The sequence below is a fragment of the Micromesistius poutassou genome, assembly GCF_964030765.1.
Source record: "Micromesistius poutassou genome assembly, chromosome: 16".
Taxonomy (NCBI): domain Eukaryota; kingdom Metazoa; phylum Chordata; class Actinopteri; order Gadiformes; family Gadidae; genus Micromesistius; species Micromesistius poutassou.
Window position 1 is genome coordinate 7293356 of NC_140286.1, and position 22640 is coordinate 7315995.

The 22640-nt window shown below is 47.2% G+C and overlaps 1 protein-coding gene across 3 annotated transcripts in view; it reads right to left on the bottom strand.

Moving 5' to 3' along the window:
• Positions 1-5367: 5367 nt before the first annotated feature.
• LOC311360537 (zinc finger E-box-binding homeobox 1-like) overlaps positions 5368-22640 on the bottom strand; it is a 44260-nt gene continuing 26987 nt past the window's right edge. For 2 of the 3 annotated variants that reach the window (XM_084480622.1, XM_084480624.1), the window contains exons 2-8: positions 21534-21737; positions 15440-15616; positions 14140-14342; positions 13370-13478; positions 11090-12870; positions 9130-9313; positions 5368-7593 (exon numbers count right to left, since the gene is read on the bottom strand). In XM_084480622.1, coding sequence (XP_084336748.1) covers positions 6215-7593; positions 9130-9313; positions 11090-12870; positions 13370-13478; positions 14140-14342; positions 15440-15616; positions 21534-21737 — 4037 coding nt within the window. In that variant the 3' untranslated portion in view covers positions 5368-6214. The remainder of the gene's footprint in view (positions 7594-9129; positions 9314-11089; positions 12871-13369; positions 13479-14139; positions 14343-15439; positions 15617-21533; positions 21738-22640) is intronic. The other variant, XM_084480623.1, reaches the window with a different exon arrangement.

Genomic DNA, 22640 nt, shown 5'->3' on the forward strand with positions numbered 1-22640 from the left:
CAATGAATGTTAACACAACAGTATATATCTGACCATTTAATTTTCGGGGAATTTTAGGGGAAGGCGAGCTTCCCTTGCAGTCGAGAAGTCGCCACTACGAAAGAATGCAATGTATCCAACTAGCGGGATGTAAACAAACTAAGCTCCAGCGAATTACTACAGCAGCACAGCAACTCTAGCCTACTCTCAACCAAAATAAAACTAATCGTAAACCTAAGTTAGGTTACTATTTAGCACGATGGAAGTGATGCTGATGCGGCTCTCAGCTGTGCCAGAGCGTTCACAGTTGCTAGGGAGACCACCTGCCGTCGCCGCCCGGTGCAGCAGTGTGAACTGCCCAGTTTTTAGAACGTCTCAGCCCGTCTCGTCGCAAGGAGTCGCAAGGAGTTGCAAGCAGTTGCGTCGCGAATCTTTGGTCTGAACTGGGCTTTAGAAACCATTATAGTCAATGTAGGATATTCCACTGGATACGGCAGCGGCACGGAACCAAACCGGCACTACTTTTTTTGAAAGTTGCCGGTTCGCAGCCGTGTCTCACAACACTTGTACAGCCATTCAGTTTATGATCTTTATTCATTAATTGCGCCGCGGCCGAACTGACACGGATATTCTCTGATATTATGTAAGCATAAGCACCGCGGAAACCACTGCTGTCAAAAGACGCTGATCCATCTTCACTGTTGACGCGAGTTGCTCTAGTTCTACCTCCACAGCCCTGCAGTGGGCAATTATCGGACAAGATTGCCCTATAGTGTGTGGTGTTCCGTCTTGTGTTCGAATCTCATGTATTTGTATTTACGATCGGAGAGCAACAATCGGCTGAGATTCTCTTTATGTGTGTGGTGTACATTCGACTCAAAAATCGTAGTGTGGGGCAGCCTTCAGTGCGTTGTCCATTTAGGGAACCAGACAAACTGTAGCCCACTGTTCTTATGGTTTCCTCGACGATCGTGTGAGGCATTGGAGCAGTTTTTAACGCAGCAGTTATTTCCAGGCATTGTTAAAACAGTACAGAATTGCAACAACCTCCTCTGCTAGCAGCTACCGTGTCAACAATAACGCAAAGCTCAGCTGCACTCGGAGGGGCGTACCTTCCAACATGGCGGGAAGGGGAGGGGCTCTGTGCCGTGACGACAACTCCTCATTCTCAATAGCCCCCCGCTGTCTCTTCTTTTGTTCCTCTTCATTTTTTTTCTTTTTACGTTTTGCCACACCCGAAAGCATCTTGAATGTTAGCCTACTCAAAAAACGACCTGCCTGCTAGCTTTATTGTTCCGCTTAGTCTTGTCCCGCTGACCTCCCCTCGGACTTAACTGATTGGCGTTAATGTGACGTAACGTTAAGATAAACAACGTCACTATTTTTAGTTAATTAATATATATTGATATATTAACACTGAAATAAATAGTAGATAGGACATTTGTATAGGCTATTTGAAATATATATATATATATTTTTTTGTCCTTCTGTCTGGGCCCACCCCCGCCAATCAGGCCCTAGGCACGTGCCTAGTTTGCCTTTGGGTTAATCCGGCTCTGGATCCAGGGGGCGCCGAGAAGGTCCAAACCCCTACCAGAGGTGCACCCCCCAGCATCCCTTGCGCAGGACCCCCATAGGTGTCCACGGCAGTGGTCGCCACAGTATATTCCAGGCTTCCAAAACAAAATCTAGTTTTAGGGTAAATGATTGGTTAAATGATTTGGGAAAGAACAGCTGATACAGCGGTAAATTGTACTTTTAAATCAATGCATCTGCAAACACCGTACAGCAAACACATATGTTCTTTACCCAGACATCGTGTACAAGCCCATTACTTTTAGGATTGATGAGTATTTGATCGTGAGAAAACATAGTTTTACTGCGAGTGAGTGTTTAAAAGAATGAATGAATGCGGGTGATGCTTGGTGCGCGTGTGTGTGCGCGCGCCCATCTGTCTAAACACACGCAAATTAAACACGTAACGCATAATGCGGTCCATGGCGATGTATATTAACAGGGGGACACATGCATATTATGAACACAAGTCGAAAACGATAATGTATACAATAACAAACGATGTTTGTTAATGTCTTGCCGCATATCATTAAATAGACCCACAGTTGCGGCCATCGAGGACCGTGTCCGCATATGTTTTAAGTTGTTTTTGCCGCAATTTACATGACGAATTTCTGTGTTTGTGTTTCTGAAGTTGGAGAAGAAAACGCTATTCCATGTGTTAATTATGCCTATTATTTGGCCATAAACTGAGCCATTTGAAGTTTGAAATTCATGTGGTCATGCATCTGTCTCAGCGGAGACTGCAAACGCGCTGTCAAAAATCAACTCGTCAAGTCAAAATGCGCTGGCTCTTAAAGGGGATGGGAGATGCCACTCTCATTGGTTTATTGCACGTTACGCCCAAAACACACCTACGGGTTTCAGCCCAACCCATTTTAGATTTGCGCCGGGCGCAAAGCTCATTTATCTCGCCGTCATAGCAACAGCGCCATAGAACCGCCCACAAAGTACTTTCTTTGCGCCTTGACGTCTGCTATAGACGCTATAGAAGTATGCTATAGGCCTACGCATGAGAAAAATTAGATCGATATTGCGCAACAATCGGGAGATTGTGTCTTACATTTGAGGTTAAGTCACTTGGAACTTTATTAAATTCAAGGTTGAGGTATATAGTAGACAGCATACTACCATTACTTCCTTGTTCAATAGGTGGTGCTAATAAGTGACCTCAGTTTTGGATGCCATATAGTGCAGCCTACCGGAAAAGTGAGTGTCAGGTATCAAGGGTGTTGACATGGTATGTGCATCTGTTAAATCAAAGTTAGCATTTTTGTTCATTTCTACATTAGCTCATAGCGTATCACTTTAGCCCTCTGGAATGGGTCACCAAGGTCATAGTTAATTTCGGAATTCAACTATTTATCGTTCTCTAAAAAGAGTCAATGGGAAATGAAATGCGTTCCTCGGAAAGCTAGCACTAGGTGGCGTTAGTTGCTGCTTTCGCTCCCCATTGATACATACCAGGTAAGAGAGGTAGGGTAGTGGTATATTATTTAGAGGTAGCGACAGGACTGTCTCCACCCCTACTGCCATCAGGTATACCCGATGACGTTATTTTAAATCTGGCATGGAGGAAAGAAAAATGGCTCAGAACTGCTTTCTAATATTTTATTGTGATGGGGAGTGATAAAAAAAACAGCCCAAAAATAAACAATACAAAAAATGACAGTGAGTGTACAAAGTTTCTTTAAGGGCAAAACGTAAATGTAGCCTTTGACCAAAACGTTAACAATGGAACAAAGTTGGCACAGAACAGGGACATTAAAAAAAGGTGAGTTGGGGAGGGGGGTTAATCTAAATTTGGCTTTGAAAAAACAAAAAAACAAGTGGGAGCAACAGGTAACATGTTCAGCACAACACCCTTCATAACAACGGCAAGGACTCATGCGTTAGTCAAATCACAGAGCTGTAGGATTCAGTAGCTTCGTAACAATGCGAGGATCAGACCCGGACAGGGCCAACAAGCGGATGCACATGTAACACATCATCATTCCCGTGGTTTTACTTCGTCCTTCTTCTTCTTCTTCTTCGTCATCTTCTTTATTTTTTTTATAGCTTAAAACAAGGTATGTTTACATAATACATTTTGTTGGATTGTAACAAACTTTAGTCCCCCAGAACAACAATTTTGGGATTTGTTTTTGTTTTTTTTTCAAAGTTTGCTTCTTCAGATTATTTTTCATAGTAAAATATATTATTGTATCAATCAAACTACAGTATTGTACACTACAATGTGTAATAAATAACCATAAAAGAAAATATAAAAATAAGACACATAAATATAAAAAAGTCCTCTAGTAACTAAACAGGTACTTCATCAGTGAAAAGGGCTCTAATACTGCCATTGTCAAAAACAAAGATGAACATAAAACACAGGGACACACCTATACAATTACTTCATACTAAGAACACAGAACTTAAGAACACTGTTCGGTAAAAACAAAAAAAAAAACGCAATACACAGAAAAAAATAAACAAACCTGAAAATGAACAAAAAGGGACCACATTTACTAACGTTTGTTACCTGAAGTGCAGGACAACTTGCCATTTCCTGTCTGATTCGGTGTTCATAAAAAAAAAGAATAAAAATAGTGCACTCCACTGGCGCACGCTTTACGAACATGCTTATGAAGTGTTGGATCCTCATGGTGATATAGTAATCAAATACTGCCGATACCGGGTCGATTTCTCATGCAGATTGCAGGCCACATTAGAGATGGTGAACACCACCATACTTGTCCAGGGGAGGGGGGGATGGGGGTCATGTTAAGGTATGAACCCACAGTCTCTCCAATCGTATTTCATATCTGAATAGTTTATAATTGGCTAATTTAAACTCATCTCATTGACTGTTCTCCAAAGTTTGGATTGTGTGTTAACTCACTCTTATTTCATTAGTAATTGTAACAGTACTTTGTTACTAAAGGTTATATCAAGCCAACTTACAATGTTAATGTTAAATCAAACCTAATAAGTTCATGGTTAGAGAGACAAATGGCAAATGTATCAGCGAAAGGGTTTCAGAAAGCCAGTCAGTTGGACCTAAACCGCCTCAGGCTGCTGTTAGATGTGTAATTCTACCCAACTACAATACAAGCCACTAAATAAAGGAGAACTAGGCCTCTAACTGAGAGCTATCACATCACTGTATAACTGTAAATAACACAACATGTGATGTACTGTACCCCCCCCCCCCCCCAAATTAAAAAAAGTGCCCTAACTTCCAGAGGCCGTACATTTCTAACACTGATAAGATGAAAACATGGGACTTCAGGTGTGCGTCCTCCATGCAAGTCAACAACAAACATTAGTCAATATGGGACTTGAGTAACAGAGGACATAATACTGGCTACATTGTACAAATGAAAACACTTTTCAAATGGCACTTTTAACAGCACACAGGTCTTGCATAAGGCTGGAGGCATTGTGGGGCTGGGAATCACAAATTACTTTTACACATGAATAACCGGACAAGGACTCAAAGTAAAACCAAAAGAAGAAGAAGCTTGGTTGAAATAGCTACGTGTATAACCCTTTGCGAAGCCAAGTAGGTGTAGACTGTAGAGGGAAACTACATATATGTATATATTTATACCTTGAGGAGGTAAAGGCTTTAGCCCCATTCAGATTCACTGGGTTGCAAAATAACATTTCGGTTGCCTAATGCTGGCTTTTTAAGGTTGTGATTCTACCTTCCCTGAAAGGACAAAAATTTGGTTATGGCATATAGAAGTTACTTCATTATCCCCCCATCCCACCCGCTAACCCCTCCCACCTCCCCTCCCACCACCCCAAGAAAACTGCTTTCTCTTAAGGCCTTAACAGTCAAACAGAACAAAAGAGAACAGTTATGATGCTCGCTAGCATGACACGCTAGCGTAGGCTAACACAAAGAAGAGGGTCTTGCTAGTGTCAGTAACACTGAAGGGCAGACGATGCATGAGGCATGTTGTATCCGGGGGTAAACCAGGAATACTGTAGTGCAGGTTTTTTTTTTTTTTGTTGTTCATAGAACTCAATAAAATACTGATATAGCAAACTTCATTGGCAATAAAAAGGTATAGAAATCTTTCCTATTTTTACAAGTTAAAATGTTTCCAAACATTAGCAACACGATTAGTAACACTGATGGATCGAACGAAAGAAGAAAATACAACAAAAACAAAAAACAATATCAAACACAATAAAAACCTTGCGATGTCAGTAACAAATTATAGCCTAAAACGCTTCAACTCTATATACTCTGACAAATCCGTTGATGAGTATTGTTTGGTAATCCCAACTTCTATAAACAGTTTTCTTTTGCTTAACACTGATACTTTTTGTTTCCACAAGAAAAAAAAAAAGGAGAAAGAAAGAAAATAAAAAGTCACTGCTGTTATCTTAAAGTTCAGGCACACCTGGGTTATTGTACACAGTGGACCGTAAGATGTCTGGCAACCGCGGTGGTTTCTACTGATGGCAAGACGAGAATTCAACTGAATTGCTTGACACTTTGACTCCCCTCCGCCGCTCCCCTCCTCCCCCCTGTAGCTCCCGTTCCAGCGTCAGACGGGTCCAGCGGCTGTCTCCTGTTGGACTCCCTCCGACTCCTCCCTGATCTCTCCCTCTACGCTGGCCGTCTCCTCTGCTGTCTCCACGGCAACCGCCGGACTCGTCACAGTTTCCGTCTCCTCCTCCGCGCCGCCTCCTCGCCGCCCCCTTCCTTCATCTCCTCCACCTCCGCCGTATCCTGTTCACCTTCTCGTTCCGACTGCGGCTCCCCTTCTGCCCCCCCGCTTTCCTCCTCCTCTCCTGCCACCCCGCCTACCTCCTCCTGCGGCTCCTCCTCTTTTGCAACCCCACTTTCCTCCTCTTCTCCTGCAACCCCAACTTCCTTCTCCTGCGGCTCCTCCTCTGCAACCCCACCTTCTTTCTCCTGTGCCTCCTCCTCTTCTACAACCCCTCCTTCTTTCTCCTGTGGCTTCTCCTTTTCTGCAACCCCACCTTGTTCCTCCTGCGCCTCCTCTTTCTCTACAACCCCACCTTGCTCCTCCTGCGCCTCCTCTTTCTCTACAACCCCACCTTGCTCCTCCTGCGCCTCCTCTTTCTCTACAACCCCACCTTCCTCCTCTTGCGCCTCCTCCTCTTCTACAACCCCACCTTCCTCCTGCGCCTCCTTCTCTTCTACAACCACACCTTCCTCCTCCTGGGCCTCCTCTTTTACAACCACACCTTCCTCCTCCTGGGCCTCCTCTTCTACAACCACACCTTCCGCCTCTTGCGCCTCCTCTTCTGCAACCACACCTTCCTCCTGCGTCTCCTCCTCTTCTGCCATCCCACCTTCTTCCTCCTGTGCCTCCTCCTTCTCTGCCCCCCCATCCATCTCCTCCTCATCTGCCATCTCAACCTCTTCCTCCTTTTGCTCTGTGGTCCCCTCGTCCTCCTCCACAAACTCCTCCTCCTCTGGGGCGCCGTTCTCTCCTCCGCCTCCCGCCCTGTTCCCCCTCCGCTCCTCCTCCTCGGCGTACTCCGCCTCGTATAATTCACAGTCGTCATCGTCCACCTGCACCACCCGGATGTCCTCCATGCACATGGCCTCGTCGTCCTCATCCCCCTCCTCCTCCTCCTCCTCCACCTCCATCTCCTCCCCCTCCTCCTCCTCCTCCTCCTCCTCCTCCTCCTCACTCTCCTTCTCATCCGAGTCCAGCAGAGAGCGAGGGGTGGTGGTCCCGCTGCCGTCTGGCTGCTGCTGCCGCCGCTGCACCCCTGCCTCTTCCCCCTCCTCCTCCTCCTCCTCTTCCTCCTCCTCCTGGTCCCCTGGCACCCTGGACCCCGGGGCCCCACCGCGAGGCCCCGGACCCCGGGGCCCGTCCTTCTTGCAGTAGGAGTAGCGGTGGTTCATGTGCTGCGAGTAGGAGCCCGAGTGGGAGAAGCGCTTGCCGCACTTGTCGCAGGCGTAGGGCTTCTCGCCCGAGTGCAGCCGCGAGTGCTCGATGAGGTGGTGCTTGTGTTTGAAGGCCTTCTTGCACACGGCGCACTCGTGCGGCCGCTTGCCTGCGCGCACACACACACACACACACACACACACACAAACAGAGAGAGGGAGAGAGAGAGAGAGGGAGAGTCGGTCGGGTCAGTGACAGAGAGAAGCAGTGCAGTAGGATCACAAGCACCAAGCACAATCTCTGTTTACGCTGGGATTGCTGTTTCGAGTTCAATATTTTGGTCTCTTATTAATCTGTCTCTGTAAAGTGTATTTAAATTTTATAATGTTGTATTATTGTATCATTTTTATAATGGATTTCACCAGTCAATCTCATTAAACTAGGGCAGTGGCAGACACATATATCCTTAACTATAGTAGTATATTAACATAATAACTAAGAGGTAGGGTCTGAATCACAACCAGTTTAAACCACAATTAAATTAAATAGTAAGCGACATTTGATGTCCCGTACGTCGGCACGTGACCCAGCGTCATACAAGTGGATGCCAATCAGAAAACATGAATACATACACATAGAATACATATATGTAATTTATACCATGGACTTTTTACACAACTTTCATGTTGTGTAAAAGCTGCCCTCATCTTAGTGTAGCCCTCTAGGTGCTATGCTAACCCTTTACTTTGGTGTGTGTGTGTGTGTGCGTGAATGAGTGAGTGAGTGTGAGTGTGAGTGTGTTTGTGTGTATGTGTGTATGTGTGTCTCTGTATGAAGGAAGAGGAAGGAAGGTGTGAGCTGAACAAAGAGGCTCCGTTACAGTGGGCGTATGGGCCCATAAATATGTCCCTTTAAACTAAGAGGTTCAAGGAGACATGCAATTTAAACAAGGGCGGATTCAGACAGTAAACGTGTTTGACGCGTTAAGAGAATGTGTGTGGTTGTGTGTGCGTGTGTGTGCACATCGTGTGTGTGTGTGTGCATGGATGATGTCATAGCTGGAACAACTCCCCACCTGTGCTGGGACTACTAAAGCACATATGCTAATTGCTAACAGAGCTGGGTTTACATCGGATTACATCAGACCATAAGTTTGGTTTAAACATAGGAAGGTATCCTTTTGGGTTACCTAATGCAGTTCTGTTGACCATGTACCCCTGGGGTTCACCAGGAAGCTGAGCTCCAGGCCAAGTACATTTTACGCCTTAAGGCGGTGGTAGCCCAGAACATAAACGCATCCAAAGATCCATTAGACATTTTTAATAACACTCTTTATGCTGACATGATACTTTTTAAGTGGGCAACATTTTTGACCATAGATAATAAAATACGCCCAAAACGAAATTCACACATTTAGCTTAGCTTAGCTAGGTAGCTGTACACCAAAGTCCAACCGTGGACTCTGTCCATGGTTGGGTTTTTAAATTTTTCATCTCCCAACTTCATCATTGACATCAATTCTTCGTGTATTCTTCGTGTATACCTGTGTGTTTGTGTCTACATATGATATTGTCGTGAGTGCGTACCTGTGTGTTGATCATGATAACGCCTGATGCAGTTACCGTGTGTGCGTGTATGTGTGTTGATCGTGTTGTTGTGTTAGCATTCATTCCCTATGCTATGGTTGTGGTGCGGCGGCACCTACCTGTGTGTTCGTATTTATGCCGCAGCAGGGAGCTGCCCTTCTGGAAGACCTTGGAGCACAGGTCGCAGGGGTACACGCCGTTCTCCAGCCGCCGCTTCTTGGACGGCGAGGCCGAGTCCGAGTCGTTCTGCTCCTCCACCGCCGAGGTGCCCTCCGAGCCGCTGTCCGGCCTCCTCTCCTGCTGCTGGGGGGGGGGGAGGAGGAATCAGGTCAGGAATGGATCAAACTATGAATAATCAAACAATCAATCAACAGATTAAATAATGCATTTACTCATTAATTAATCAAGGAATGAATCAATCAATAGATTAAATTAAGTAATTAATAAATCAGTAAATCCATACATCAATCTATCTATGAATGCCTCATTGAATGATTAGATAGATGAGTGGGCATGTTGGCTAGGGATGCCTTTCTTCTGTGCCAGGAATTCATTAGTTCTATACATTTATGAAGCTGTTCCAAATGCCACCTGCGCTATCTAGACGGGATATAGCACAATATGTAGATGATTATAATTAGACTGTGTACACTGTATACACAGTATGTTAAACAGTGCTTTGTTTTAAAGCACACACCCAGGGAAGGGAGGGAGGGGAGGGGAGGGGAGGGGAGGGGAGGGGAGAGGAGGGGAGGGGAGGGGAGGGGAGGGGAGGGGAGAGGAAGGGAGGGGAGAGGAAAGAAGGGAGGGAGGGGACGGAAGTGGAGGGGATGGTAGGGGAGAGGAGGGAGGGGAGAGGAGAGGAGAGGAGAGGAGAGGAGAGAAGAGGAGAGGAGAGGAGAGTGGAGGGGAGGGGAGAGGAGAGGAGAGGATCTAACGGCTGTGTAGGTCAACATGGGAGTAGGTCTGTGGTATTAACTGTTGTCTCCTCTCTCCACCCCTTCCCCCGCTCCGGGGATCTGCAGCCGTAATGTCTACGGCGGCCCGCCAGGCAGACGGTATCAGTTAACAGTATCACCTGGCACATCCATCACTCCGGAGCAGCCCTGGACCCCTTCCAACCCATTAAGCCCTGTGGAGTCTGTGGCAGAGCATATTCTCCAATGTACCCCATATGGCTCCTGGATGCCTGTGTCTGCATCTGTGTCGGGCCGTACACCGCGTTCAAAACCTTTGATATATGTGTGTGTGTTTGTGTGTGTGTGTGTGTGTGTATTTGTGTGTATGTGTGTGTATGTGTTTGTGTGTGTGTGTGTGTGTGTGTGTGTGTGTGTGTGTGTGTGTGTGTGTGTGTGTGTGTGTGTGTGTATGTGTTTGTGTGTGTGTGTGTGTGTGTGTGTGGGTGTGCGTGCGTGTGTCATTGTGCTGTGTCCACCACACAATCACCCCGGCTGTTAGGTTTTATGTACCCACTGATTCTCTAGTCCCTGATCTCATTCGGGCTGCACCAGTCCAGCCCTAGAGTCACAGCACGAGAGCATTGCTCAGCTCGCCCTGACGATTCTGTACCTGCTACAGGAACACACACGCTCTGCTTGGAGAGCGTGCTGCAAAGTGGAGCATTAGAGGTTGTTTCAATACCCTTCTATATTAAGTATATTCTTAAGTATATCAGTAGCAGGCGGTCCCCCAGGGGATTGGATTATATGGATGGCCCTGTGGGAGCGGCGCCGTGCATGATGTGCTACTACGGCGTAGCTACAGTCGCTACGTAGCAGGACAGTTGGAATCACAAATCGTGATCTGGGACACAGCTTCAGTTGTGGATATAACCACCTGAACACCTGATCCTACTTGATCTTGATCCTGATTTGACTTTGTGCATTAGCACTACTACATTTTTCCCCAAGATCAATGTTCTGTACTCTAAACCCAGTCCAATCGACATCAACATGTTTTTGTTTGTGATGTTTTTGTTTGTTTGTTTGGTTTTATTTATTAGAATTTTTTTTTAAATCAAGAAATATGTTCTTAATATGTTGTTATTGTGCTCGCCCAAAGCAAAGCGGCGACGGCTACCTTGTGTCCGTTGAGCAGCACCGTCTTGGCCCCGGTGCCGCCGGCGGCCGTGGTGTAGGTGTAGGTGAGCTGGGGGATGAGGATGGTGCGCTTGGTGGTGGTGTTGATGGCGCGCAGGCAGCTGACGGCGCCCTGGTGCCCGGCGATGGCCACCAGCGTGGGCAGCTGGCCGCCCGCCACCATGCCGCCCGCCTGCGCCGCCGTGACGTAGATGGTGCCGGTGGGGCTCTTGCGCAGGCAGCTGAGGTTGAGCGGCTGCTCCTGCTGCTTGGCCTGAGCGGGCGCGGCGGCGGCGCAGGCCGGCGGCGTGCCGGACCCCTCCGACCCGTCCCCGCCCTGCTTGGGCAAGGAGAGGTCCAGCGGCTCGGCCTGGGCGTCCTCCGGGTGCTCGGGGTCCCCGGGCTCGCTCTTCACCGTCGTCGCGTCCCCCGTGGACCCCCGCGACGGCGTTCCCGGGGGGGTTGCCGTGAGCGCGGACGGCCCGTCGGCTTTGGCGGCGGCGCCGGTCGGGTCGGCGGCGGTGGCGTCGTTTTGGCTCTCGGCCGAGCTTTTCTTCCCGGAGTTCATCTTGTCGAACCAGCGGCGCACCACGTCCACGGGGACGCCGGCCGACGCGGCGATGCGGCCCAGCTCGGCGCCGTCGGGGTGGGCGTTGGACGAGAAGTAGGCCGCCAGCAGGGGGAGCAGGCGGTCGGCGGGGGGCTCCTCCAGGGTCACGCCCGCCTCCGACAGCAGGGCGGCGAAGGAGGGGTCCAGGCTGGCCCCCTCGCCCTCCTGCCCCTCGCCGCGCAGGGCGAGCAGGGCCTTGGCGCCGTCGTCGTCCTCGCACAGCACGCAGGCCGTGCCCTTGGCGTGGGCGGCCGCCGGCTCGCCGTCCGCCGCGTCCGCCGGGGCGGGGGACGCCGGCGGGCTGGCCGGCTCCGTCTTGACCAGCGAGAGGTCGGTGGGGGTTTTCTCCGCCTCCGCCGACGCTTGCGTGGGCGCAGCCACCGCCGCCGCCGCCGTCGCAGTGGAGGCGGCGGTGGCGGGCTGCGGGACGGGCGTGGCGGTGGCGGTGGGGGGCTCCCTTTTCAGGAGCAGCGGGTGGGTCTGCACGGCGGCGGCGGTGGCGGCGGGGGTGGTGGCGTGCGCGGGGTTGATGCTGTAGTTGATGATGATCTTGGTGTTGCCGTCCTGGTCCACGAAGGCGGGCAGGCTGATGATCTGCTGGTGCGGCTGCTGCAGCACCAGGCCCTGCTTGCCGTGCATCACCAGGCCGTTGGCCGTGCCCAGCACCTGCCGCAGCACGTTGCCGTCCATGGCCACCTTCAGCACGCTCTGCAGGTCGCCCAGGTTGATGCTGATGGGCGACATCAGCCCCACCGTGGGCACCACCATGGCCAGCCCGTGGGGCAGCGTAGTCGCGGCGGCGGCCGTCGTCGTCGACGGCGCGGTGGTGGTCGCCGCGGCGACGGTGGCGGACGCGGCTGTGGCCGCGGCGGCCGTGGCGGGCTTGCACTCGTACTCCACGGGCTCCGACTTGATCTGCGTGAGGGGGAGCTGCTCCTGGAGCGGCTTGCTGTCGCTCTTCTCCTTCAGGAGGATGCGGACGGGGGTCCCGGCGGCGGCGATGGTGGCGGGGGCCGGCGTCGGGGGGGCGGGCGGGGCCGGCTTGATGGTGGTCCGCGAGGCGCCGTCGGCGGGCCGCACGCCCACGCACTTCTTGCTGCTGATGTGCGAGCTGTAGGAGCCCGAGTGGGAGAAGCGCTTCTTGCAGTTGGAGCACTCGTAGGGCTTCTCTCCTGGAGACACGGGGGAACACGGAGCAGCTCTTCAGACTCTGACAGGGACCTCGTGGTGAATCGTCACCAGTACAGAAGACCCGATGCATGTGTTGTATGTGTAGAGTTGTAGGTGTACAGTGTATTGTGTGCTATGTTTAGTGTTGTGTTGTATATATATTATATTGTGCATATTGTTTTGTGTGAGGAATAAGCTTGACACCAGTAGGGACTGGAATTTTAAAAACAAATTCAAAAGTCAAATTGTCTGAGAAATTAAAGAAATTGAATTAAGCCCCAAGACCAAACAAACTTATCAACTTTTGCCATAATTATTATCAATATAAGGCTGGTGTGCAACTATTGCATTTAAATGTAACCATCGAAGGATATGTCTGTGTTTGTGTGAATAAATGTAGCTTGTACTGTGTGTGTGTGTGTGTGTGTGTGTGTGTGTGTGTGTGTGTGTGTGTGTGTGTGAGTGTGTGTGTGTGTGTGTGTGTGCATTTCCTGAGCTCACCACTGTGTATGCGCAGGTGTTCCTTGAGATGGTGTTTGTATTTAAACGCCTTCGCACACTCGTTACACTTAAACTTCCTGTTTCCTCCTGTCGCCGGGGTTACGTGTCGCTGGGCATGACAAGGAAAACACACAAAAAATAATAATATGTTAAAATAACAATTATTTAGTCAATAATAGTCAATAATCCAAAGAAACTGAAGCCTTTTTGATTCTGCTCATCCATTACTTTTCATCCTATTCAAATAATTTATATAGAAAATAATAAATAAGATGATTTGTAATATAATAAATACATATAACAAATCTGATTTTAAATGGGCTGTAGGTAAGATGTAAGAGCTATTACTTTAGTGTTATTTATTACAAATAGCATAGCCATCTGTCAGCCATTAATGAGTATATTGCTCTGTGAGAACATCTGTTTTGAGTTGACTGCTCCTGCCGCTGTACTTGTGCCAATTTGGATTTTACACCGGTCCCAGCTGATTCCTGACCAATCGGGGACTCTCTTCCCTCACTGGTTCTGGGAATCCATCTTGCATGTCTATCTCAGGTGTGTGAATGCAGCGCTTCTCAATCGCGGAGAAACAGGGAGGGAGGGGCTGTTCATTTAGTTGCTTCGTAAAAAACCTTGCTCTCTTCTGCTCTTTTCTGCTCCGTCGCTACAAACTCTCAAACCCTACAGCAGCTTCAAATAAAATAATTTTAAAAACCAAAACTGACTAAACGCTAACAACAACCGGCGCGTCACGCTCCCCAGTGAGCTACCTGTTCCCGCGTGCCCCTGTGGTGGCTCATGTGTCTCTCCAGCTGGGAGCGGTAGGTAAAGGTGTAGCTGCACTGGGAGCAGCTGAAGTTGTCGTCGCTGGTCTCGTGGCGGTACTTGATGTGCTCCTTCAAGGAGGCGTTGCGCTTGTAACCGCGCGAGCAGTACGGGCAGATGTGTAGCTGGGAGAAGGTGTCCGGCAGCCCTAGGGTTTGGGGAGAGAGTCCGGGTTTTAGTCTGGGGCAGCTTAGGCATGTTTATATTAATGGTTAAGGTCAGGGTAGGCAATTTGGGGAAACAGAGTTAGACAGAATGTAAAAATATTTAACTGAAAAAAAAGCCACCTCTCCCTCAGGCTTCCCTTCAAGGCCGCTTGCCAAATATACATGACTGATGCTGGCTAGCTTTAGTAATAGGTCTGCCTAGCCTGGTGAAGGACTCCGGTCACGCCCAATAAGGGCAGAGTGTGTTCATTAGTAACCATGAACACACCATTAGTCCATTAATTCATCTGTTAACTGTTAATAAACTGTTGGCAAGTGCTTATAACTGCATTTACTTATGCAAATGAATGGTAAATGTATGGTTAATTAATGTACCCCCATTTTATAGTGTTACCAAAAATGCTTCTGAAATAAATAGTCTACTCTAGCTTTAAAGTCTTGATTGAAAGAGATGATGCGATGTGAGTCTGTTTTGCTGCATAGCTGTGATGCACCTGTTGACTTGATTCTGTCTCGGGTCATTGGTCTGTCGTTTCTTGCACGGTTTGTTGTGAAAGTGTGTTGCCTTTACGCAAAATAGGTGCTCAAGCTCAATGAGACAACCCTGGATAAATAACGGTTCTATAAAAAATATCAGAAAAGTAGTCTGCCACCACTGTTTTATCTTCAAGTGTGTGTACAAATTAAATACACTGATACGATTGAAAGAATGGGACAGGGTCATTTAGGGTCATTGGATCATGGAGCTGGATATTCAATAAAAACATTGCAGCAGGCCTCCATGTCCTAAAGAAGCGCACACTGAACATTTTTATAGTCTGACATTTTGATTTATTTATTTTCATTTATTTTTCCTACCCTTTTTTGTTGTGTTCCCCCTTAAGCTAAAATATAAGTATATATATATATATATATATATCATTACATTTACAGTATTAAGTATACATAAAAACAAACAACCTATTGTAACCTGCAAGTAAACAGTTTGCTACGATATGAATTTACGACTGACGATTTACGAACGACTCATGCAGAATGCGATAAAATCAAAGCTGACAGCGGCGGAGGCGGGACGTACCGTTCTCGTCGGCGCCCCCTCTGTCCGGAGTGGTGCACTCCTCCTCAGGCGCCTCAGGGTAGATGACGGCCGTGTCTCCCTGCTGCAGGATCTTCTTGGTCTCCTCCTCCTCCCCCTCCACCTCCACCTCCTCCTCCTCCATGTCCTCCTCTTCTTCAGACCCACCCTCCCCGTTCACTGAAACAATACACACACACAACGATGTAGACTTGAGTAAGAAAGAACGATTCTTTACGAAAATTAGAACGTTTTAGAGAATGGGACATTGGTTCATTGGTTCATGAGTTCATTGGTGGCAGTATATGGATTATTTATCATTGAGGAAAATAGTTTATAACAGGAACTGCATGTCTTTGGAGGTAAGGGGGACAAGTGAAATCAGATAGAGATGCACAAATGTATCCCAGGGCTTTCATTATAAATAATTGGCATAATATGTATTCAAATTAAATACATCTACTTCCGTGGTTAACGGAGCACAATGTCTTAAATTCAATCCTCGATCTTGATCTACTTAACAGCAGAGATAGGGCTATTCATGCTTTATATTTGATCTCTGGAACTTGACGTTATCACAAGTTCAGTTGGTGAATGGAGGATTTTGTCGAGCGTCTAACCCTGGAAGCTACTTGTCATGTCCACTAGAGGGAGCATGGCCTTCCTGAGAACGCCGCCACGTTCTCACCATCATCGCAAGGTGACTCACTGAGAATTCTGAACCGAAACCAAGTTGAAATAATGAGTGCCATTGCCCTGGGTACATGACCACATATGTGCTGTGTCATTTCAAATGTAGCTACAGTAAAAGTTCAACAAGGAAGACTACATCATCCCCACTCTTCAGTCACTATCTGTCATGTCAAAACTCACGATCCCACTCTGTCAGTGCAGACCCCTCCAATTTGAACCCGGCCAATCAGGTTCCCCTCGCTTTATTGATGAGTGAAATGGCACTAACTAACCACACACCTATACCCTATTCATCCAATGAATCCAATTGATTCCACTGCGGCCCTCCTCCAGCCCCACCTCCTCCAGCCCCACCCTTCTCCACCTAGTCCTGGACCCCTCCTCCGTCTCCCAAAGCAGGAGATGTGTGGACCAGAATGCACTAGGTATTCCACCTAGCCACCTCACAACCACCAGCAGCTAGACTCCATCAGGGGCTGGTATCCTGGCTTCTTCACCCCATGAAGAAGAAATGACGATGGGGTCCCAATCGCCCAAAACTAACATTGTGTATCGTTCAACTTTGTTCAAACGTAAACCAGCCTCTCCTGGTTGGATTGTTATTGCAGCGGCAGACAAACATCTTCCCCAACACCACGCACTCTTTTATTGTTCACACTCTTTCCTGCTGCACATTCAACACAGTTTAAAACCTTTCAACCCGTGTGAATGTACTTTACGAGTATATGCAGAAGTAGATAACCGGGCCATCGCGTACATGGTCGTGTTACATGGTTAAACCTCTGCAGACCTTGTACTGAAAACAAATGTCTTGGTGTCATTATTTGAAATCACAGAGAAAGCGATCACAGATTCATCTGTCGATTTTGTGAGTTCTCAGGAATAACTCTGTGCCGTGAAATCGAAGCTTTATGTACACCGCAAGTGTGTAATCAAATATTGATGCACTTGGGCATCCCAAGTCACCGTTTGCCACTAAAGTCCTGCTGTCAAGGCTACAACGGTGATGTTTATTTCATCGATGCTTAAAAAAGATGTAAAGTTTGCTGTCGGACAAACAAATATTGTAAAACTCTTTGGTAATTCAGCAATGACGCATGAATTATTATTTTATATGCACACATTGTCTGGATACTAGTCTCTTTTTTTTAACATCTAACGACAACTCATATGACTATACATAGACAACATAATATAAAATATGAATTATATATCATACAATATTCCAAATCATATATAAGACCTCATTAAATTGCATCCCATTCAGACATTTTGTTGCAGTGTGGAGCGATATTGCAGATTCTTGCCAATGTACAACGACAACCTTCCTCTATCATAGAAGATGTTGCTCCTCTGACCGGCTGTATCACATCCCCCTGAATCGCCGTTCCTGAAACAGGAAACAGCTCCGGTATGGACCACAGATCAAAGTTTGGACAGGGGAAGACCGAAATACCGATGATGATACAATTTCATGTCCTGTATTTCCTACAACCCGGTCCTTCGTTTTTCACTCGACTCTAAATGTAGAGCGCGGCTTTGACATGTGAAACGACCCGACATCCGGGTTCTAAACTCAGCAATCTAGGCGTGTCTCACACACAAAATTGTCCATTGTCAATTGAGTGGAACAAACGTGACAGAATATGACATTCTGTGTAGCGAGATGTGTAGAGATAATCGTAAAGGTTCTTCATTAGAGATGCCAAAGTAACAAGTAGAGTAATGTATAAAAAACAGAGCTTAACCTGTGTCCATAAGTGTACTGACTGGGGCCATCTGGCTAAGCGAGAGAGCAAGGGAGAGACAGAGAGAGAGGAAGAGAGAGAGAGTGAGCGAGAGAGAGCAAGTAAGTGAGAGAGAGAGCTAGCGAGTGAGTGAGAGCGAGAGAGAGAGAGAGCGAGAGTTTAATAAGCCTAATGAGCTCCCATCACTATGTTCTGCTAGGTTGGGATACGACTCTTTACAGGAATGTGACCTGGAGATGTAACAAGGCGGTAAGACGAGTAGGCACTATCACACAAACACACACACCCACACACAAACACCCACTCACACAAATACACATACACACAAACATGCTCACACACAAATTCATTCACATGATCACACAATCACACATACAAACACACACACAGACACACTCACGCACCCACAGACACACACTATCACACATACAAACAAATATGCACACACACGAGTGTGCCTCTGCTGTTCCACACATCTTCCAATTAGCATAATGGCCTCCACAAAGCAGTTTCTGGTGTCACTCACACCCGCACACACAGTAACATGCACACACACACACACACACACACACACACACACACACACACACAAACACACCCTTACATATACACACAGAAACAAACACAGAGACACGCGCAAACGCACGCACAATAACCTCATTTGATTTGATACGCATTACATTGCAAAACTTCTTCGGCGCAACCTTAATTTTGTATACTGAACAATAATTCAAACATGAGTTGTATGTGTGTATGGTAGTTCCATACCAGCTGATGGCCTGATCTTAACATGGCTTGGTGTGCACTATGGTGAGGGGTGGTGCAGGGCCTGCTCATCCAGCAACAGGGCTGTGAGGCTTTAGAAAGTGAGGTGGGGGAGAGGGGGGGGGAGGGTGGTGGTGGTGGTACGGCCAAGGCGGAACTCTGTCCAGCGTCGCCATGGCAATGAATCGCTTTGGAAATGAGAGCGAGAGCCCTGCCAAGCGGAAGCCACGCCCCTTCCTGCACAGCCTCCAGAGACAGGTGCAAACTTTAGTGGAGGGCTTGTGCACGCGTGCGTGTGCGCTTGTGTGTGTGTGTGTGTGTGTGTGTGTGTGTGTGTGTGCGGATCAAAGAAAAGAGGGGTCCCAGGCCATACACACAGCTTCATGTTTAACACAGAGATCTCTGATTCCCATGATGTCATCCAGTCACACACACAAAGACACACACACATACATACACACACACACACACACACACACACACACACACATAAACACACAGTGAGCACTGCGCTTCCACCACTTGCCAGGAACTGCTCCTTGGAGTGAATTTACGACTGACAAGCCGTGGTACTGCTGAACTGGGTTCTATAATACTGTGTTCCTACAATGCTGTGGTACTATGATACTGTGGTACTATGATACTGTGGTACTATGATACTGTGTTCCTATGATACTGTGGTACTATAATACTGTGGTACTATAAAACGGTGGTACTGCTGAACTGTGGTAATATAACACTGTGTTCCTCCCTATAATACTGTGGTGCTATAAGAATGTGTTCCTATAATATATATATAACATTACTACCACGACTAGATGAGCATGTTACGCGATACCAAGTGATATTGTACTCCTGGTGAAGACCCAGCCATGCGCCTGAACCATAAGCATGTTCTGCTGCAGAGGGGGAGCTGTGACGAGAGCTCATGTAGCCTATCGTAAGGAGCATCTCACCTTGAAGAAACTGAAAGAAGATAAAGCAAGTGTGGCTTTTAAACCCTGTGGGTTTCAGGTATCGGTCGTTCAATCTGAGAGGAAGTGAATGACTTGCCAGGTCGTTCAAGAAGGGAGAGAGCAGTAGAGAGGTAGACAGAGAGAGAAAGAGAGAGCGAGAGAGAGAGAGAGAGAGAGAGAGAGAGAGAGAGAGAGAGAGAGAGAACATTCTAGAGACAGAGAGAGGCCTACCACCTGAGCAGAAAAGGAGAGGTAAAGAAGATAATATTGCTGGTACTAATAGGATTCTCTGTGATGCTAAATCATCAGTTTTAGATAAAACTACAAAGACGTGAAGCGAAAAATGAGGCAGAGATGGTGCCGTCGTAAAATGAACACAAATGGCTGCTTAGCTTGCATCCATATTATTAGACTCGCTCTCTCTCTCTCTGGGTTCTGTCGCCAGGTCGAATTCCAAGACCGAACGAGAGAGAGAGAGAGAGAGAGAGAGAGAGGTGGGAAAGCAAAGGTGAGAGCAACAAAGTAGGAAAGAAAGAGGGAGGGGTGGGGGCGGGTGGGTAAGAAATGTGTGCAAGGAATAAAAATACAGAAGAGCGAGAGAGAGAGAGAGAGAGAGAGAGAGAGAGAGCGAGAACGAGAGCGAGAGAGAGAAGACAAATAGAGTGCAGAATGGAGAGGAGAGAAATAAGGCCTGCTGCTCATGCCATGTAAGGCGTTATCCAGCGTAAGTAAAACAAACCTGACAGTGGCACATAATACTTCTAGGGTGTCCGCTGCTGGAGTGATGCCTACTGTGTCTATTACTCAGCCTCAGCCACGTTGCATGTGCAGTAGGCAGGGAGGGCTGCTTTCAGCTCTGGGCTAAAAAGGTTTTTATTTATTTTGAATATGTGTCCTTTGTTGCAGATGAATGAAGTAGATGTGTATGCATGTTTTTTTTTGGTGCACATGTTTGAGCTCACACTTATTATTGTGGTGCACATGTTTGAGCGCACACTAATTATTGTTTTCATTCTTACACGTGTGCACACATTGCAGCAAGTGTTATCATTGCGGCGAAAAAAAAGCCATCGCAATAATGGCTTTACCTCAAAGTTTAACTTTCGGTGAACTTTGACCTGCAAACTCACAGGCTCTTCCACTTAAAACAAACTGTTTGCCGTCTTGACCTGTGGAACTAAGCAGCGTCTCCCTGGTATCACTTCAGCATCTTTTCCCTTCACTAAAACCCTCCTCGCCTGCTTATATGTTCCCTCACTGTTGCATCGTGGGTAGGTGTGGTAGATTCCCTAAACTTAGCTGTGGTCCTGTTAAAAGGTTGGTGACGTCACCTTAGCGGGCTTTTCCAGCAACATTCCTGCTGACTGTGCCATTTTTGCGGGGTGACGCGAGGTAGACTGGCACAGTGTGTTAAAAATAGTTAAATAAATGAAAAAAGGTCCATTCTTTAAATGGAAAGATTGAAAAAAAAAGTGACAGGGCTGGGCAATCGTTCAATAATTGTGTTTATCGTCTCGCAATGGTATTGCAGGAAATTGAGAAAGAGACTCATCGTGATAGCCTGTTTTATAGCATAAATGAATAATGATGAGAAGATATGTAAAAACAATTTGATACGTCACAGATAGAAAAAATAGTTTTAGTCCAATATCATACTGAACTTTTCCATATATTTCAATGTAATGACTCTCAGTAAGACTAATATGCAATATGGTATTTCAGATTCATAAGCCTGTTATGGTATTTATCGAAATCTTGTAAAATTCGCCATAAATATCATGATAATCCATTTTTCCATGTCGCTCAGCCCTATGACAGACCCTATGACAGGCCGACAGAGACAGTATTGGGACACCCACACTCACGTTAAAGAACCTTGAACATTCAAACAGACTTGCGTGTATAATAATCTGATAGCTATCTCTGGGGGCCTACCTCCATTCCAGGAGCCGTTGTGGGCTAATACTGTGCTGGCATCATGGCTGGCGTTGGCGGGTGTGGCCTTGTCGCCATTTGCAACGGTGGCGGTAGCGTTAGCGGTGGCGTCGGGCTCTTGCAGGCTGTCCTCCTCCACGATGTGTAGCTTGTCCTCGTCGTCCGAGTCTGAGCTGGCCTCCAAGCCATTGTTGAAGTTTGTCACTGTGTGGAGCGAGAGACAGAGAGAGAGAGAGAGAGAGAGAGAGAGAGAGAGAGAGAGAGAGAGAGAGAGAGAGAGAGAGAGGTGCACCATGGCAGGTCAGCATTGTTTTAGTTGGGCTTCACAACATAACAGTTGCTAGCAGTTGCTAGCATTTGCTAGCCAGCCTCTGATAACAATTGTTACCAACAGCTGAGATGAGGAAAAAAAATGAAAACATGATGAAAAGAACAAATCATTTGTGTTTGGTAATTGCTCTTGTCGTCTGATCGGTCTATAGTGGCATGCTCTAAGCACCAAGTTTTCACTGCATTTTGTCTTGGACCTTGGACCATTTGTTATGGCATGTGTGGTTGCCTCAGTGCATGAGTTACAAGCAATCTTATGCTGTATGAATATTGACGACTTACTTTTACTCCTAGGAGTAAGGACCAAAATGAGGTCACCCTGACTTTATGTACAGATGTCTACTCTGAGAGGCATGATAACTACGGGCCCGGATCTTTGCCCCAAAAAATGACTGCTTCCTTTATGGCTGGTGCTGGCATAACCTGTTATCTCCATCCTGGTGTCTATTAAGTGTAAGCTCATTGATGGTATCCTCTGCCTCAGGGTTTAGCCTACATTACACCCGTGACTGATAAGGCTGTGTTTTATCTATCTAATGCAGTGTGTCATTGTTTCAATTGGACCCCCCCCCTCTGCTCTCCTCTGCAGGGAACTTGAACAAAGACTTTCCATGGCCAACTCAATAATGTGATACCTGTATCCATCATCAGATCAAACCGTTTCAGGACGATTTGACCCGTCCAATTTAGGCAAAATTGACGCACAAGCACAGCACTGTTTGAGTATTAGTGACCATGCCGGCTTTTCCACGTTGAATAACACAAATTAGGACAAAA